The sequence below is a fragment of the Sinohyriopsis cumingii genome, chromosome 3 (genome assembly GCF_028554795.1).
Source record: "Sinohyriopsis cumingii isolate HCF-2022 chromosome 3, ASM2855479v2, whole genome shotgun sequence".
NCBI lineage: Eukaryota > Metazoa > Mollusca > Bivalvia > Unionida > Unionidae > Sinohyriopsis > Sinohyriopsis cumingii.
In genome coordinates, this window is record NC_142963.1 from 15,359,223 (window position 1) to 15,379,276 (window position 20,054).

Here is a 20,054-nt window from a genome sequence, read left to right on the forward strand (position 1 = left end):
AATGAAAAGAAAATTCAGATATACAAGTTTGATTCTGTGCATCTAAGAATGTTTCCTGCAGACATAATTGAAAACACATTCATAGTTCCAGTCAGTGTGTTCAATTGAACTATCAGTAAGATTAAACAGGTATGTAATAAAAGATTTGAAATCTCTCTGCTTTTGCCTACTTTATATGCTATTATACATCTGTTGTCTGTCCCAGAGGAAGAAAGGAATGGAATCGCCACATCATAGAAGAAGTAGATCAGGCAACACTGTTCATTATGCTTTAAATTTATGTCTCCATGTTCATTATTTCATACATATATGATATTGCTTGAGTACTCATCAAATGCAATATATGACAATGTTAATTATATCATGATATCACCTGAGTACTCATATCAGATGCAATTTATGATGCAGTGTTAATTATATCACATGAGTACTCATGTCAGATGTGATTTATGATGCAGTGTTAATTATATCACATGAGTACTCATGTCAAATGTGATTTATGATGCAGTGTTAATTATATCACATGAGTACTCATGTCAAATGTGATTTATGATGCAGTGTTAATTATATCATATCACATGAGTACTCATGTCAAATGCGATTTATGATGCAGTTTTAACTACATGATTTCAAACAAGTACTCATAAAATGTAATGTATGATGCAGTATTAACTATATTGTGATATTACAAGAGTGCTCATGACAAATGCAGTTTGTGATGTAATTATGCAATTTATGACTGTGCTAATGACTCAGTGTTAATTGTATCATATTACATGAGAACGGATGTCAAATAATATTTCTGACTCTGAATTTTATAATGATCTTAAATTAGTACTCAAATGAAATTTATGACTCAGTGTTAATTGTATCTTAATACATGAGATGTGAGATGAAATTTGTGACTGTTTTACTTATATCATTATCTTAAATGAGTACTCAATGAAATTTATGACTCAATGCTCATTGTATGTTATTAGAACTTGTGTAAAATTAAATTTGTTACTTGGTGTTAATTATATCATGATATTATATGGGTACTTGTGTTATATGAAATTCATAAAATGAGCTCCATAATTTACCTTTCACAAATTTTGTTTAAAAATGTAACATTCTGTTTATCCGATGACAAAATAGCCATAATTTTTCATAAAACCATTAAACAATTACACTGAGTTAGGTCCATAGTTAATTAGACAAATAAATTAAGCCCAGAATTAATCAGATACATCAGTTCTTACATTGAACCGGGTCCAGATTAATCAGACACATCAGTTCTTACATTGAACTGGGTCCAGATTAATCAGACACATCAGTTCTTACATTGAACTGGGTCCAGATTAATCAGGCACATCAGTTCTTACATTGAACTGGATCCAGATTAATCAGACACATCAGTTCTTACATTGAACTGGGTCCAGATTAATCAGACACATCAGTTCTTACATTGAACTGGGTCCAGATTAATCAGACACATCAGTTCTTACATTGAAATGGGTCCAGATTAATCAGACATCAGTTCTTACATTGAACTGGGTCCAGATTAATCAGACACATCAGTTCTTACATTGAACTGGGTCCAGAATGAATCAAACACATCAGTTCTTACATTGTACTGGGTCTAGATTAATCAGACATCAGTTCTTACATTGAACTGGGTCCAGATTAATCAGACAGCAGTTCTTACATTGAACTGGGTCCAGAATGAATCAAACACATCAGTTCTTACATTGTACTGGGTCTAGATTAATCAGACATCAGTTCATACATTGAACTGGGTCCAGATTAATCAGACACATCAGTTCTTACATTGAATTGGGTCCAGATTAATCAGACACGTCAGTTCTTACATTTTACTGGGTCCAGATTAATCAGACACGTCAGTTCTTACATTGAACTGGGTCCAGAATTAATCAGACACATCAGTTCTTACATTGAACTGGGTCCAGATTAATCAGACACATCAGTTCTTACATTGAACTGGGTCCAGATTAATCAGGCACATCAGTTCTTACATTGAACTGGGTCCAGATTAATCAGGCACATCAGTTCTTACATTGTACTGGGTCCAGATTAATCAGGCACATCAGTTCTTACATTGTACTGGGTCCAGATTAATCAGACACATCAGTTCTTACATTAAACTGGGTCCAGAATTAATCAGACAGCAGTTCTTACATTGAACTGGGTCCAGAATTAATCAGACACATCAGTTCTTACATTGAACTGGGTCCAGATTAATCAGGCACATCAGTTCTTACATTGAAATGGGTCCAGAGTAATCAGACACAGCAGTTCTTACATTGAAATGGGTCCAGAATCAATCAGATGGCAGTTCTTACATTGTACTGGGTCCAGATTAATCAGACACATCAGTTCTTACATTGATCTGGGTCCAGATTATTCAGGCACATCAGTTCTTACATTGTACTGGGTCCAGAATTATTCAGACACATCAGTTCTTACATTGTACTGGGTCCAGATTAATCAGACACATCAGTTCTTACATTGAAATGGGTCCAGATTAATCAGACACATCAGTTCTTACATTGAACTGGGTCCAGAATTAATCAGACAGCAGTTCTTACATTGAACTGGGTCCAGAATGAATCAGACACATCAGTTCTTACATTGAACTGGGTCAGGAGTAATCAGACACATCAGTTCTTACATTGAAATGGGTCCAGATTAATCAGACAGTGTTATGTCATGGCATGATGTGTCATATAACATATTTTCCCAGCATCATTTCATAGCATGATATATCGAGTGAACATACTTACCCAGTTGAAGTTTGCTCAGGAAAGTCTCTGGTTTCATTGCCAATAACAGGCTTCAGTTCACAGAAAGTTAATCCTCTGTCCTGAAATAGCTGTCATCTTCCTTAGACTGCTGGAGCAATAAGGGCTCTGATGTGGGACCCAAGTGAACTTAGCCATTCATCAGAAGGAGATCTTGCTTGCTCTTTTTGCTTAAAATGGAACCATATTTCTGCTAATCCTCTCTTGCAGAGATGCTCCAGAGGCATGTGATCATGTTATTCATGCAAACTTTTTTCAGATTCGCACACTTGGTAAGCGGTGATGCACAAGAACTCATGCAGATTAATTTCATGTCACACATTTGAAAATGTTCTCTGTGCAGTTTACAACTTTTTATAGCCATTAAAGTGATCATAGACATGGTAGAGACATTGTAGTGCTTATTCGACGCATCATTATTGTTTGTTAAACTAATTTGATTGGTGCATTGGGCCTTGTAACAAGCATTGTGTTAAAGTTTGAACCTTGCCTGAAGGAAGTTTTACAAATGCATTTTATAATATGGGCTATCTAGTGGACCCAAAATGGCAGATTCCCAGAGTTATTCTTCTATAGATGATGATTTAGTTTGACAAATACTGGCTGATTATGATAATGAAGGCAATTTATTTTTAAAATTAGGAACTATAACAGATTATAGGAGCTGGGACAGTGTTAATGGAGATGCCATGAGTGTTTTTGAACCCAAATAGTGTTAAATATGAATCCAGTGTATATGCTAGATGAACAGAAACAGATCGCATGCTGGTCAGTCCCTCATTTAAACAGTTTTTTAAAAATTAATTGTAGACATGGTAGACAAGCAAGCCATATTAAAATACAGACAATTTGTAAACAGAGTGCACTTTTCATTTCTTTTATTGTCACAATTATCCCTGTGGGATCATGGGCTACAAAACCATATAGTCCTAGCATAAAGGTTATGATAAATCTTGTAAATAAGAACCTAAAAATGGAATTAGAAAGTAAAGATGTTAATTTGATCAAAATACCTTTGTTTGAACAAATAGATTATGCCATTAATGGACTTAAAATCCTAATCATCATTACGAAAATAAAAAATCTGGCACATTAGTCTGTAGAATGCTAATTCAATAAAGCTAAACTTTGGCAGAGCTTACGTTAGTAAAAAATCTTATTTTGGTCCAGAATTATCCAAAAGACAATACCTGTGAGCTGTGAAAGGGGATTCTCAGTACAAAACAATATTCATACATAAATAAGAAACAGAGTAAGCTGAGAAACAATGAACAAATTAATGTTTATACAACTAGAGGCAACATCTTTTAAAGATTTTTATTTCAGTATGGGTCTTTCAGAGTGATTCAGGAAAAAAGAGATATGGATATTGAAGTGTTACATAAATATTGAACTATGACTGTTTCTTCCTCCTTCTCATTTGTTCTTCTTCCCCCTTATTTTTGTGACAAGGGGGGAAATTCCCCCTTAGAATAAAATCCTGGGAGCATTTCTGCTCTTGTCCTGGATACAATGGGTTATTTGCTCTGCTTATCAGACTAATCCAGTTCTTGTGAGATTCTAGCCCAAGACTAATGCATTTCATGTGAGATTCTAGCCCAAGACTAATGCATTTCATGTGAGATTCTAGTCCAAGATGAATGCATTTCATGTGAGATTCTAGCCCATGACTAATGTATTTCTTGTGAGGTTCTAGCCCAAGACTAATGTATTTCTTGTGAGACTCTAGTCCAAGACTAATATATTTCTTGTGAGGTTCTAGCCCAAGACTAATGCATTTCATGTGAGATTCTAGTCCAAGACAAATGCATTTCATGTGAGATTCTAGCCCAAGACTAATGCATTTCTTGTGAGGTTCTAGCCCAAGACTAATGCAGTTCTTGTGAGATTCTAGCCCAAGACTAATGCATTTCATGTGAGATTCTAGCCCATGACTAATGTATTTCTTGTGAGATTCTAGCCCAAGACTAATGTATTTCTTGTGAGATTCTAGCCCAAGACTAATGCATTTCTTGTGAGATTCTAGCCCAAGACTAATGCATTTCTTGTGAGATTCTAGCCCATGACTAATGTATTTCTTGTGAGATTCAAGCCCAAGACTAATGCATTTCATGTGAGACTCTAGCCCATGACTAATGTATTTCTTGTGAGATTCTAGCCCAAGACTAATGCAGTTCTTGTGAGACTCTAGCCCATGACTAATGTATTTCTTGTGAGATTCTAGCCCAAGACTAATGCATTTCATGTGAGATTCTAGTCCAAGACGAATGCATTTCATGTGAGATTCTAGCCCAAGACTAATGTATTTCTTGTGAGACTCTAGTCCAAGACTAATGTATTTCTTGTGAGGTTCTAGCCCAAGACTAATGCATTTCTTGTGAGGTTCTAGCCCAAGACTAATGTATTTCTTGTGAGATTCTAGCCCATGACTAATGTATTTCTTGTGAGGTTCTAGCCCAAGACTAATGTATTTCTTATGAGGTTCTAGCCCAAGACTAATATATTTCTTGTGAATTTCTACCCCAATACTAATGCATTTCTTGTGAGACTCTAGCCCAGGACTAATGTATTTCTTGTGAGACTCTAGTCCAAGACTAATGCATTTCTTGTGAGACACTAGCCCAAGACCAATGCAGTTCTTGTGAGACTCTAGCCCAAGACTAATGCATTTCTTGTGAGACTCTAGCCCAGGACTAATGTATTTCTTGTGAGACTCTAGTCCAAGACTAATGCATTTCTGGTGAGACTCTTGCCCAAGACTAATGCATTTCTTGTGAGACTCTAGCCCAAGACTAATGTATTTCTTGTGAGGTTCTAGCCCAAGACTAATATGTTTATTGTGAGACTCTCGCCCAAGATAATGTATTTCTTATGAGGCCCAAGCCCAAGGCTAAGCATTTCTTGTGAGGCTGTAGCCCAAGACTATTGCATTTCTTGTGTGACTCTTGCCCCAGACTAATGCATTTCACGTGAGACTCTAGCCCAAGACTAATGTGTTTCTTGTGAGGTTGTAGCCCAAGACTAATGCATTTCTTGTGAGGCTTAAGCCCAAGGCTAAGAATTTCTTGTGAGGTTATAGCTCCAGACTAATGCCTTTCTTGTGAGGCTCTAGCCCAAGGCTAATGCATTTTTTGCGAGGCACTAGCCCAAGGCTGATGCATTTCTTGTGAGGCACTAGCTCACAACTATTGGCTCATGAAGTTAGAGCACTCACCGCCATCATAATATTTAAGCATAACTTCTTCCAACTGAAATCATCCCAGTTATGGGATGGTATGCTCAAAGATCTTTCATCCCAAAGGGCTTGGCATGGCGTATAGATACAGCACCCTTTCTAGTTGTTCAGCAGCTGCATAATGACATGGTTTACTCTCTGCTTTTGCTGGATTTGCTGGAATGAAATCTTTTTCTCCAGACATTATCACACAAGCGTTGAAGCTGCTTTTTGTACTTAAGAGGCCTATGCCCCTAAATGGGTCTATTTGCCTTAAGAGACCTATTCCCCTAAGGTGTTATGATTCATTCTGGAGTAAAATATGTTCCTTCACCCAGTCATAATGAGAGCACACATTCTCAAGCCCTCCCTGCAAGTGCATCCCACTAAGGGTGTCCACATCTTTACAGTAATAACTAACAAATGAATGGGATTTTACGTCAGTCCATTTAAGGGGAGGTCAGTTTCATCTGATTTCCACCTTTGCAAGCAGATGGCATTTAGATTTCTAAAAATCATCTTTTTTTAAAAAAATATGACTGTGAATTGATGCTTAGATTGACAATAAAAGTTATGCAGAAAGCTGACGATCTAGACTTGAGAGACAAATTGGCCATTATGTTTTGGAAGTGCATTAATTGGCACATCACAAGTATTAACCTAGTCCATTTGTATTGCTTTGTAAAAGTATCAATTTCATGTTCCATTATTTGGTGCAAATTTTGAATTATTATGTCACATGAAATGAACAAAATGACTTCATTTTGTTTCTAAAATTCCTTTATTTCCTTAAAGAAAAAAAAGGGTTACTGTCTTATTTGACAAATGGACAGTTTCAGGTACTGTATTTACTGTATATATTGGGACACATATCAAGTACTGTATTTACTAAATATATTGAGACACGATTTCAGGTACCATATTTACCATATATATTGGGACATGATTTCAGGTACTGTATTTACCTTATAAATTGGGACATGATTTAAAGTACCATATTAACTGTACATACTGGGACATGATTTTAGGTACTGTATTTTTATATATTGGGGCATGATATTAGGTACCTTATTTACCTTATATATTGGGACATGATTTCAATTACCATGTTTGCTGTATATATTGGGACACAATTTCAGGTAATATAAAATGTGACTTCAAAAATGTCATCAAAATGATGTAAAATGTAAGAGAGACAAAGAGCTCCATTACATCATCAGCTATGCTTCTTATTCAGGACTCATCACCAAGCTGGAAATGATTGAATCTTATAATTAATCTTTCTTTGCTTTTCTTCTATTTTCTAGTCATCAGATGTCTAATATGGTAAATACATTTTCATTCTCTGCATGAATACTAACTGTCAGTGTATTTCATTTGGTCTGTGTTCTTATATTTTCATTTTTCTTCAGTTTTTGTTAATAAATTTTGTTCATTTTGTAACATTATTTTATTTTCATCCCAAATTTTTGTATATGCCTGCCATAAGGCATAGTATTTTATGATGTATGTTGGTCCCATATGCAAATAGTGCCAATCTGACAAACAAGATGTCCATCATGTTCAGAATGGTGTTATCGCTACTCCTCCTGCATGGAACATAATATTGGTATGGGGATTTCACTAGAAGACTTTTAATGGTGTCTTTCTGGTTCAGAATGAAAGTTATGCAATTGTAACCACCAGTATAACTAACTACTCCTCCTGAATCGATGTTCATATTGGCAAGGAGCTTTGACCAAAATACTTATTATGATGTATACCTGGTCCTTAATGACAATGGTATTGATCTTACGTCGAATAAGGTTATCATGGCAGTCATCTTGAAAATATTATTATTGGTATTCCTTTTGAATGGATATTCATATTGACGTGGAGATTTTCATCAAAAGAATAGAAATAATTCCAATCTTACATCCAGTATGCTACTGATTTCAGTTCTGTACAGCAGCTTGAGTCATCCTCCATCTACTGTTACCAGACTGTATGGCATGCACTTAGGGTAGGAAGAAGTCTTTCAATTTTGAAGTCAAAGGTCAAGGTTACTGTGATTAAAACAAGAAAAATGCTTACTGCTCAATGATGTCCATTCTTGATCATGTACCTTCACCAAGGTTTGCAGATGACTTACCTGTTGGATAAGAAAGAAGTCTTGATTTTGGGGTCAGAATGTCCAAGGTCATGGTTACTGAAAGAAGGAACATGTTCTTGCATAATAACTTTCAACTGCATATCTTGAACAAAGTTTGTGGAGGACTTGCACTTATGGATGAAGCTATTGGTATTGGGGGTAAAAGGTCATTATAACTCACAGAAAGATAGGTTTTGGAGAGTACCTTTGGTTCTACAGTAAGTTCCTTGACCTAACTTTATGGATGACATGCAGTTAGATAGAGTAATAAATAAACCGATAGTTTAAATGTCCGTGAGGTTGATCATGGCGAGTCTGTTTTTTGTACAGTTAGTCATCATCATTAACCTAAATATCTGGACCCTTTAATTTTCCAGACACCATATTTTCAGAACTAATAGTTTTCAATGGCACATTTAAATACTTGAAAAATACCAAGGCAACTAAGTAGAAAAATTTATGCCAGAATGTAAACTTTGGTCAGTAATCCTCACAATACCTGCATTGAGAACTATTGGTAAGCATGTAATATACAATGTACAGTACTCATTATGATTTAGATTACACACCTTATCCTGTGCATAAAAAAAACACTATATGTGTATGTGTGGAATGTAACCTTTTGCTTGCATTAAGTTGCTCATTAACAATTTATGTGCTAACCTGCATGGGGCATATGTCACTTAAAATGCTCACACATCCATAATTTAATTTAAATGCTTAGGAAAATTGAGACTATACAGCATGCATAATATGTGGGACTATATAGCATGAATAATGTGGGACTATACAGCATGAATAACATGGGATTATACAGCATGAATAATGTGGGACTATACAGCATGAATAACATGTGGGACTTTACAGCATGAATAATGTGGGATTATACAGCATGAATAAAGTGGGACTATACAGCATGATTAACATATGGGACTATACAGTATGAATAACATGTGGGACTTTACAGCATGAATAGCGTGGGATTATACAGCATGAATAACATGTGGGACTATACAGCATGAATAACATGTGGGACTATACAGCATGAATAACATGGGATTATACAGCATGAATAACATGGGATTATACAGCATGATTAACATATGGGACTATAAAGCATAAAAAGGAGGCAGATATATAAGGCATGAATAACGTACAATGCAATGTAAGACTGTATAAAAAGAATAGCATATAATTCAGTGTAAGACAGCACAGCATGAACAACATGTAAAAATGCAATATAATGGTCATAAATTAATTATGCCATATACACTGCCTATATAAAAGGTCAGATCCAGCATCAACCCAGATTTGTCAGCTCATTATGTGATGTATTTTGGACTTGACTTATCAGTGAGTGGATACAGGTATCTTATTAATGCACAAGAACAGAATACTGTGAGTTTTGTAAATTAAAAAATGGAATTTTTCTTTGTTTATTTTCTCCAGTTTCAGTCAACAACAGTATAGATGAAGCATGCTTCATGTCTGTGGAATTATTGGTAATTGTTAGAAGTAAATACAAATTATTCTTGTATCCAGTTGCTTTGATATTTGCATTTGTGTATATGCATTTGATATTCTTTTAAGTCAACTGTACATAGTTGAAAATGCTTTTGCCCTAATTTAGTATGAGTCCATGTATTTGTGTCAGCATTTAACAAATTGTAACAGCTATACTTCTAACAATTGTCATTTAAAAGAAGTTGTTATTCTTGTTAGATATGTTAATCAGTCTGAGCTTCCATAAGGGTTCCTTGAATCCATATGACACAGTTGGAGCTGCCATACAGTGCAGGGGTTCCTTGAATCCATATGACACAGTTGGAGCTGCCATACGGTGCAGAGGTTACTTGAATGCATATGACATAGTTGGAGCTGCCATACAGTGCAGGGGCTCCTTGAATCTATATGACACAGTTGGAGCTGCCATACGGTGCAAGGGTTACTTGAATGCATATGACACAGTTGGAGCTGCCATACAGTGCAGGGGCTCCTTGAATCTATATGACACAGTTGGAGCTGCCATACGGTGCAGGGGTTTATTGAATCCACATGGCACAGTTGGAGCTGCCATACAGTGCAGGGGTTTATTGAATCCACATGGCACAGTTGGAGCTGCCATACAGTGCAGGGGTTTATTGAATCCACATGACACAGTTGGAGCTGCCATACAGTGCAGGGGGTTATTGAATCCACATGGCACAGTTTGAGCTGCCATACGGTGCAGGGGTTACTTGAATCTTTATGTGCCTCAAGGCCAGGTAGTTTTCTCTGACTGCCCACACCATACTAGGTTGGCCACCTTGATGTGCCTCAAGGCCAGGTACTTTTCTCTGACTGCCCACACCATACTAGGTTGGCCACCTTGATGTGCCTCAAGGCCAGGTACTTTTCTCTGACTGCCCACACCATACTAGGTTGGCCACCTTGATGTGCCTCTAGGCCAGGTTCTTTTCTCTGACTGCCCACACCATACTAAGTTGGCCACCTTGATGTGCCTCAAGGCCAGGTACTTTTCTCTGACTGCCCACACCATACTAGGTTGGCTACCTTGATGTGCCTCAAGGCCAGGTAGTTTTCTCTGACTGCCCACACCATACTAGGTTGGCCACCTTGATGTGCCTCAAGGCCAGATACTTTTCTCTGACTGCCTACACCATACTAGGTTGGCCACCTTGATGTGCCTCAAGGCCAGATACTTTTCTCTGACTGCCCACACCATGCTAGGTTGGCCACCTTGATGTGCCTCAAGGCCAGATACTTTTCTCTGACTGCCTACACCATACTAGGTTGGCCACCTTGATGTGCCTCAAGGCCAGATACTTTTCTCTGACTGCCCATACAATGCTAGGTTGGCCACCTTGATGTGCCTCTAGGCTAGATACTTTTCTCCAACTGCCTCAGCTTGATGTATCCTTCCATGTGTTAGCATCATGTTAAACACTAATCATATGCCCTACTGTGATGTAACCTTTTGTGTGTTAACATGCTGTTAAACACCAATCATTGCCTGTGTGATGTAACCTTATGCATGTTAACATGCTGTTAAACACCAGTTGCCTCAGTGATATTGGTATGTGCTTATAATAATCAATGATGAACATGTTTGTGAATATCTCAAAATTGTGTTAATCTCTTGACCTGAAGCCCTTAAGGCAGAACTAGACTATTTGAGCCAATCAGCTGTGATTTCATGCTTTGTAGTCCATTGGAACCAATCAGCTGTTATTTCCTGCCTTGTAGTCCATTTGAGCCAATCAGCTGTGATTTCATGCTCTGTAGTCACTTGGAACCAATCAGCTGTGATTTCCTGCCTTGTAGTCCATTGGAGCCAATCAGCTGTGATTTCATGCCTTTTAGTCTATAACTAAGAAACTCTTCAGTATTTTTTTCAAAACTTTTTCTTGGAGTTTTTCTCTGCAATGAATAATTGTTACTTGCATTAAAGAGAAAGCAGGCTTAAAGCCTAAACAGAAAATGTAATGTTTATTAAACTTAACTTCTGGGCTCTTGAAAATGATGACAACATGTGTCATTCAGCAGGTTCTGGAAAGGACACTTGCACCAAAAATTCCAGATTTTTCTTTTGAGCATAACTATTTTCTGAAAATGCAACATAACTTATGCTGATTTTTTAATATTTATTTGATGTCTTATCATGTTAGTGCTTGACATAAATTCATAGCTGCCAACCCTCATGATTTTGGCATGAATTTCATGACTTTTTCAGCATTTCATGAATTCATGCCACAAGCAAAAAATTCACAAATTCTCCAATTCTCAATTATTTTAAATCTTTAATAAAACATCCAATTTCCTGTTAAGAACTAGTCGCGATATTGGCAGTTTCTGAAAGGGTCCGGTACTGCTGGCTGCGATATTAGTAGAACTACAGCCAATTGGTACAGTTGGCCCGGTAGCAAGCATTTTAGCCTATTTTAATCTATATGTATAAGAGTAGTTTTACAAATACTTTTGAGAGAAACTGGGGCCTAACTGGAATTTTGCTCCACGCATGCATCACCAACACTGAATTGAATTACCATTCAGCATCGCATGCATGATCTTGAAAATGGCTTCACCACCAAGGAAAAAGAAATGTATTGCTCCGAAAAAAGATAAAAAACAAAAAAAACAAAAACCAAAAGGGAAGTTTTTTTGGAGTATACCAAAAATTGGCTGTGCATTCTGCCATTAAATATTGATATACATCATGCTTTTTGCACACAGTGTGACACAAATTTTAGTATTGGGCATCGTGTCAGATGATGTGAGGAAGCAGATCAGTTGCAAAATACACGAAGTTGGGAAAAATTAAGGATTCGCAGGTTTCAGCTCTGGAATATTTTAAGCCATCAACAGAAGACAGCTGAAGCATTATTTGTGAGCTTTCTTGTTGAACACGATCTATCTTTATCAGCTTCAGACCATGCTGAACATTTGTTCCGACAAATGTTCTTGGACTTGAAGATCGCTTCCAAATTTTCCTGTGGAAAAACCAAAATTGCTGTAGCTCCTGTGCATTCCTCACAACAACATAGACAGTGAAAGAGTATTTTCTCTAGTGAGGAAAAATAAGACAGATTTTAGGGCCTCCTTAGGTGCATAAAATTTGTCAGCAATTTGAGTAACCAAGATAACCAGCGAGCAAGAAGTCTGAACTGTTTTGAAAACAAATTTACGATCAAGCAGTTGAGGAAGTTCAAGTCTGCCACAGTATCATGTCTTGATAAATGATCACAAGAACAAGTGAAGTTTATGAATACCATAATAAATAGAAATGCAGATATGTAGTGTTTTAGTTTTATATTGCGATCTTGAAATGGTGTAGTATTGACGGTCAGAGTGGATGGAGTTATTGTCATGGTAATTTTCACTAATTCATGTCCAAATTCACTCATTCTTATCCCTATTTTCACTTATTGCGAGCCCGCAAGGTTGGCAGCTATGTTGATGTATTACATAATTTGTGTCAGTAAAAGAGTAAATTGGTCAATAGGAGCTAATAACTATTGAACTGGATTTAATAACAGATGTAGAAAAATGAAGGAATTTGACTGGCATAGTGATAGCTTCAACCCATTGGTATTCTGAATACTTTGATTAATTAAAATTACTTAATTTTGATGTCATTGTGTACTTTCACACAATTAATTATTCAAATTTCATATTGTGCTAAAGGCATAATTACTTATTTCAAATGACATTATGCACTTAATGCACAATTAATCGTTACTTATTTCAAGTGCCATTATGTAGTAAAGACACAATTACTAATTTGAAATGCTGCTATATACTCAAGGCACTCAAGGCACAATTTCTTATTCAAATGACATTATTTATTCCAGGCACAATTACTAATTTCAAATGCCATTATATATTCAAGGCACAATTATTTATTTGAATGCCTTTATATATTCAAGGCACAATTACTTATCCAAATGCCCTTATGTACTCGAGGCAAAATACTTGTTTTGCATATGACAGTATGCATCCGCTAATAATGATGTATTATTCTGAAATGTGGTATATGTCATCAGAGTGGAAGCCCAGTTGCAGGAAGCTAGATAACGTTAATATCTTTTTATTTTTAAACACCAGCATGTTGTTAGCTTCAGAAAGTTTTTCAAGGAATTGTTTTGTATAGTATAAAATGCTTGTTTTGTATTGTATAAAAAGTTTTGACATGCGCACTGGAAGAAATTAGCTTGGTTAAGATTTCAGTTTTCAGGCTTGTCAGTTTTACCAATGTTGAAATGCTAACATTTATTTTTCATTTTGATGTTTGTTGTTGTCAGTGCTTTACTGAGCTACACAGATCAAGCCTGCTTGAGTACCAACTGCTGCACACCATAACAAGTTTTTGTTTGCAGCTTTCTTGCCATGTTATTTGTATCTATCATACCAAGTAAACCAGCTATAATGCCATTTCATTCCCATAATAAGTTGCTTATAAAGCCATTTCCTTCCCATAATAGGTTGCTTATAAAGCCATTTTCTTCCCATAACAGGTTGCTTATAAAGCCATTTTCTTCCCATAATAGGTTGCTTATAAAGCCATTTTCTTCCCATAATAGGTTTTGTGCATTCATTTATATATGGCATGTACAAGTCAAGTACGTGTATATTGTGCTACACACATTAATTTCAGCAGTACAATATTTAAAAAAAACTAAATTGTTGGGGAGAATAGTAATCATTTTATATGTCTTGTAGGTCTGTTAGAATTAGTAGCTGTTCAGTCTCGACAGCTTTGGAGTGGTTAGAGCGAAATCCATGTATCATTTTTAATGTTGACATAGTTTGTGAAATATTGATTCATTATCATTTAAGAGCACCATTTATCCATTTATTAGTTGTGATTGTTTATCATCAAATAAAAGCTTCTTTAACCTATTTCTAATGCAGTCATTAGCCATTTTTGATAAGTCATCATTATAAGTGATCTTTTAATTAAAAGTATGCTGCAGTTTATTCATTTATTACTTAAGAGATTACTTTGTGAAGGTCATAGACCTTTGATAACATAACTTAATTATTTTATAATTCTGCAAATGAAAATTACCCCAGTAATCCAGTTAGACCCATTTTTGGAAAGGATAAACTTGTATTTATGTTGGTGATCAATCCCTGTTCTAGTTCCATCAGAATTACCTGTATTGTGCCTAGTCGTGACGGACTTTCAGCTATGTCAGTGATCACTCTTTGGTCTAGTTTAATCTGTATTATCATTGTTATGCCTAGTCATGAATGTAGATGGGGCATATGGGGTTATTTATTTGCCTATCTCTCTGTCCATCCAGTTACTGAGGTAAAATAGTTATACAATTAGGTCACAGATGGGACAGTTCTACATTTAGGTCACAGATGGGACAATTCTACATTTAGGTCACAGATGGGACAGTTCTACATTTAGGTCCCATGTGACAGTTCTACATTTAGGTAACAGATGTGACAGTTTTACATTTAGGTCACAGATGGGACAATTCTACATTTAGATCACAGATGGGACAGTTCTACATTTAGGTCACAAAGGTGGAACAGTTTTACATTTAGATCACATAGGTGGGACAATTATATATTTAGGTCCCATGTGACAGTTCTACATTTAGGTAACAGATGTGACAGTTTTACATTTAGGTCACAGGTAGGACAGTTCTATATGTAGGTCACAGGTGTGAGTTTTACATTTAGGTCACAGGTGTGACAGTTTTACATTTAGGTCAGATAGGTGGGGCAATTTTACATTTAGGCCACAGGTGTGACAATTTTACAATTAGGTTACATAGGTGGGATAGTTTTATTCCATCAATATATTCCTAGTTGTGATATGTCAGTTGAAATTTTGTCATTTTTGCACGACATCTTTTACATTTGTAATTTTGTCATTTTTGCAGGACATCTTTGACAGTGGGATCTATAGCAGCTGAAGAGGAAGATGATGCTGCTCAGAAAACTGTTGACATCATGGAGGATTCACAGGCTTAACTGATAATAAGGACTTCTGGAAAATGATTTACACAAGCATTCCTAGTTGTGTGTTTTGTCGTTCAGTCACATTTACTCTGCAACACTATATGTTAGTCATTGTGTGTACTTTTTTATGCACTTACTTGGTGAACCTGCCTAACTGGGAATAATAATCAAGTCTTTTGGCCATTATTTATTTATTTTTAAATTCTCCAGAGAAGACACTTAGACTTTATGAAATTACATTTTGATATTTCCAATGTTTTGATAGGGTTTGCTTTAAGCCTTCACTCTCTGTGCAATAACAGCATGCATTGCCTAAGTTTCGTAATCATTGGAATGGATGCTAGTATGTTCAGAATGACTACTTATAAAAATGTCAGAGTTTCAAAATAGGTATTTAAAATGTTGCATCCTTGATAGAAATAGCAATCAAACTCTGTATTCCATTACATCTGATATGATTATGGGTATATTTTTTTGAATCCTTGATAGAAATAGCATTCAAACTCTGTTTTCCATTACATATGATATGGGTATTTTTTTTGGTTTATGATTCGATAGCAGAGTTTCCATTCAAGTGGAGATAAGTTTAGTGACTTTGTCCTAGCTTTGATCAGACCATCTCATTGCGGGCCAATTTTTTACTGAGAAAGTTATCCGTAGAATTGAAAAATTCATTTATCCTTTCTCTTCTGTTAAAAAGTAAAACTATTTAAGTAAATGAAAAAGAATTCCAGATGTTTTTGAAATGAAGGAGAATCCATTAATTTCATTTAGTTGGATGACATATTTTTATTTTGTAATAAAGAACAGGATCAGTGGTAACTCTGGAACTAGTCAGTCTTATGTCCAACATATATTTTCATGTAAATTTATTAGTATTTAAAAGTTTAAATTTTTTAAAACTTGTATTTTAATGAAAGTTTATTCAAGTTTAAACTTTCCTTTTAGCTTATAATTTATATACTTGATAATTCTTATAGACATTAAAAAAGTGCATGCTGTTAAAAATGTTTTACCGTTTCTTTGCAGGCATTTTAGTTATGATTTATTATTTTTATTTACATGATAAAGTTTTAAAAATCCAAGACCAGGTCCCAAGATTAGAAATAACTGTCAGATTACTGTAAAATCATTGACCTATCAGGTTTCAGAATTTGAGTGGCGTCCAAGATTATTTTGTAATCTTAGGGCCGGACGAAAGTACCCTCATTAAGTTGTTAGCCAAAATGTGGGACCAATTACTTTTAAATTCTAATTTATTGGAACTCATATGTTGATGCTGAAATCAGGATTTTGGGCTATCAAAAATATCAATCCAAAGATCAAGTTCTGATTGTGGAAATGGTGTCAGTTTTGGAAAAAAATGATCATTCAGTTAATAACAGTATTGATAGTTTAAGTTTTCCTGTAATAACATGATACTTATTGAGTTATCTCCCTTAAACCATAAGGAATTTGCTAAGTCCATTTTTTATATGTTATGATACAACATCTTAAATTATTTTACCATTAAAAACAATGGTTAGGGAACAACACCCAAATATCAGTTTCATTTCTGCTAAAATTAAAATATAATTTTTGCATGTAAAACAGTTAATGTGTGCATGACTCATTGCCCAAATCTGTCTTTATAATAAGAATTTAGAGTGGTTTAACAGTTTAAGTAAAAATTGCAAAATAATTCCTGAAAATATATTTTTCCCAAATGAGAAAACACTGAATGAACTAAAAAAATGACCTTAGTGGATGTCGTCTATAAGATCATGACCTCAGAGAATTCAAACAGTCATTGCTATTGTACTTAAAATACATTTGGGGGTGTGGGGGGAGATTTTAGCTTTGTCTTTGTTAAAAATATCCATTTGGCAGCATGTCTAAATTTCTAATTGTTTGGCAATTTATAATACTTTGTACAGCTTGAAGCTTACAAAAGATATTGAGCTATTCAGCATGTATTGTCATTTATCCTTTATGAAAAATGTTATTTCTTTTTCTTGTACCTCCCTCCAGAATTTGTACTAAATGTCATATTACATACCTCCGTCCAGGCTTACTTATGTTTTATTACATACCTCCGTCCATGTCACATGATGAAATACTGCTGATATTTTCTTTTCAATATTTTGTTTTTGAATGATGTATTGCAGTTCAAATATTTTGTTTTAAATTTTTTCCACTTTAAAATGTTTTTGATTTTATTATCCATCCCAGCTTAATCTATAACAAAGAAAATATAATTTAGTTGATAATATGTTGTTTATGATTGAGGTACGGCCAACTCTAGCCTCAGAAAATGCAAAATAAATATTGTTTCCTATTTGCTGATTCTTATACATGACTATTTTGTGTCTGTTGAAAAGGAAACTACTTTCATCTGTTACTCTTCTACCCCTTTAATTTTGTTTATTTTTTATTTATTTTAATCTTCTTTAAAAAAATTTATTTTTGCTCAATACATTATATTGCTGTATATTTTATTCAACTTTCTCCAAGTAAGGAACATGAACTATTTCATACCAATGTGCTATATGTACATTTTTCTCAGAGGCAGGAACATAATCTATTTCATACTCGTCTTAGGTGTACATTTTTAAGTAATAATGAATACACATTGCTCTAACATTCTTTAATATTTGATATTTAAGTACACTCTGAAGCAGGACAGAAAATGACTTCAGAAAGATTTTAAAACTCCTTGCTCACTTTTTTAAATTTGTAACTCTGGTGTTTGCTTTGCTCAGATGTCTTTATTTTTATGACTTGAAACTGTTCTCATATTTTCAAATTTTAACAAATTTATCCATTTTTGGTCATAAAACATGGCAGCCATGCTGCCAAGAAGTTTGAGTTGAATTTACTTAAATGCTTTAACAAATTTATAATTGGAATCTTTCTGTCCTACAGTTCTTGAGCAAATCTACAATTTTACATTTTTCTTTTCTTTTAATTAGCAGCATATAGCCATGATTGTGCTTATATGCCATTCATTGCTAATACATACATGAATTTTCTGTCCTGCTTCCATGAAGTTGGTAGAACAATCTTTGACCTAAAGGTTGAAGTGCTTCTTCGGTCTAATTTCTAACACTCCATGGCTCAACACCAACTTAAAATTAATTATTTTTGCCAGTCTCGCATATTTTCAAACTAAATCCGTCCAAAAATGAAGAACTTACTGTAAGTGAAAAGAATGTCAGTCGTATCATGCAGCACTTACCCTATGAAACTGGATTTCTTCATTTTAATTGAAATTATAAAATATCTTTCCAAGCAACCATGTTTTCTTGAAAGAGTTCGTAAAATTGATGCTATAGTTTGAAATTATTATCTAGTTTAATTGAGATCCACATTTTTTAATTTATTTACTGTTTCATCTTTTTGTCATTCATATTCAGAATGCAGTTAGAGCAGATGTTTTCCCCAAAATAACACCCTATTCTGACCCCTTGGAGAAATTATAGGTATTGCTTGGTTGCCCTCATAGGCACAAATTCAAAAATCTAGTTAAAGCATTTAAAGTTGTTATATATACTCGCTTATAAGTCGAGGCAAATTGCAAACTGCACAGACCTAGATCTGATGGCGCATAATAGTTATCAGTAGAACAAACAGATTTGGATCTTAGGTTGTTTTTTTCTTTCAGTTTGCTTCGACTTATATGCAAGTATAGGCGGTAGATACTTTTAAAATAATATGAACGCAACGTGTGATTGACATTCTTTGATATGAAGAATTATCAAATGCAGAGCACTATTTTTTAATGCTCGAAAATTTCACTTTCTTTTGTTAAAGTAAAAAATTGTAGAACCTGTGATCTTCTGTACTGTTATTATTTCTTTAATAAAACTAGTTGCAAGTTTATCAATATTGTTGTTTTTGTAAACCATGACAGCCATTAAGAAGTCTGTCAGACTATTCCAGCCAGGATTTCTTTTTGAATAGGAAGTCAAAAGGTTATTGTGCCCGTCTGATTTTTAAGGAGGTCCTGGAGTCCAACTAGAATTTTAATTCAAGAAAAATATTCTGGAAACGTCCTTGAAAATTACATTTTGTCAAAAAAATATGAAATTCGATATTAAAAGCCAAGCTAAAAATTTAGTTAGACAAAATGCATTATTTTCCCACTGCAACTTTGCAGTGAACAGTTTTGCAGTGATTGTTGTATTATGTCAGTAACCATGGTTGTATTATGTCAGTAACCATGGTCGTATTGTCAGTAACCATGGTTGATTCTGGTACTTAAGAGCTTTGTGCCTTCAATTTTAGTATTATGTCTTTAATCAAAGTATCACACTTTAAAAATGACTCCTGAAATTTGTCCTTTTCTCCTTAAAATTCCTGTAAAATAAGAATCATTTTGGTGCAGGAACCCTGACATCCATTGGTTGTCCTGTTTCAACGCTTCAGGATTATCAGTTGATGATGCATG

At 34.9% G+C, this 20,054-nt stretch overlaps 1 protein-coding gene across 4 annotated transcripts in view; it reads left to right on the top strand.

Moving 5' to 3' along the window:
• LOC149802481 (polycystin-2-like) overlaps positions 1-19,486 on the top strand; it is a 90,901-nt gene extending 71,415 nt beyond the window's left edge. Inside the window, exons 14-16 of one of the 4 annotated variants that reach the window (XR_016420035.1) lie at positions 7,323-7,341; positions 9,596-9,648; positions 15,547-19,486. Coding sequence is in view for 3 of the 4 variants with exons in the window: in XM_089951720.1 (XP_089807846.1) it covers positions 15,547-15,579 (33 nt within the window). In the remaining variant the exon portion in view is untranslated. The remainder of the gene's footprint in view (positions 1-7,322; positions 7,342-9,595; positions 9,649-15,546) is intronic. The other 3 variants (XM_089951719.1, XM_089951721.1, XM_089951720.1) reach the window with 3 other exon arrangements.
• Positions 19,487-20,054: the final 568 nt, after the last annotated feature.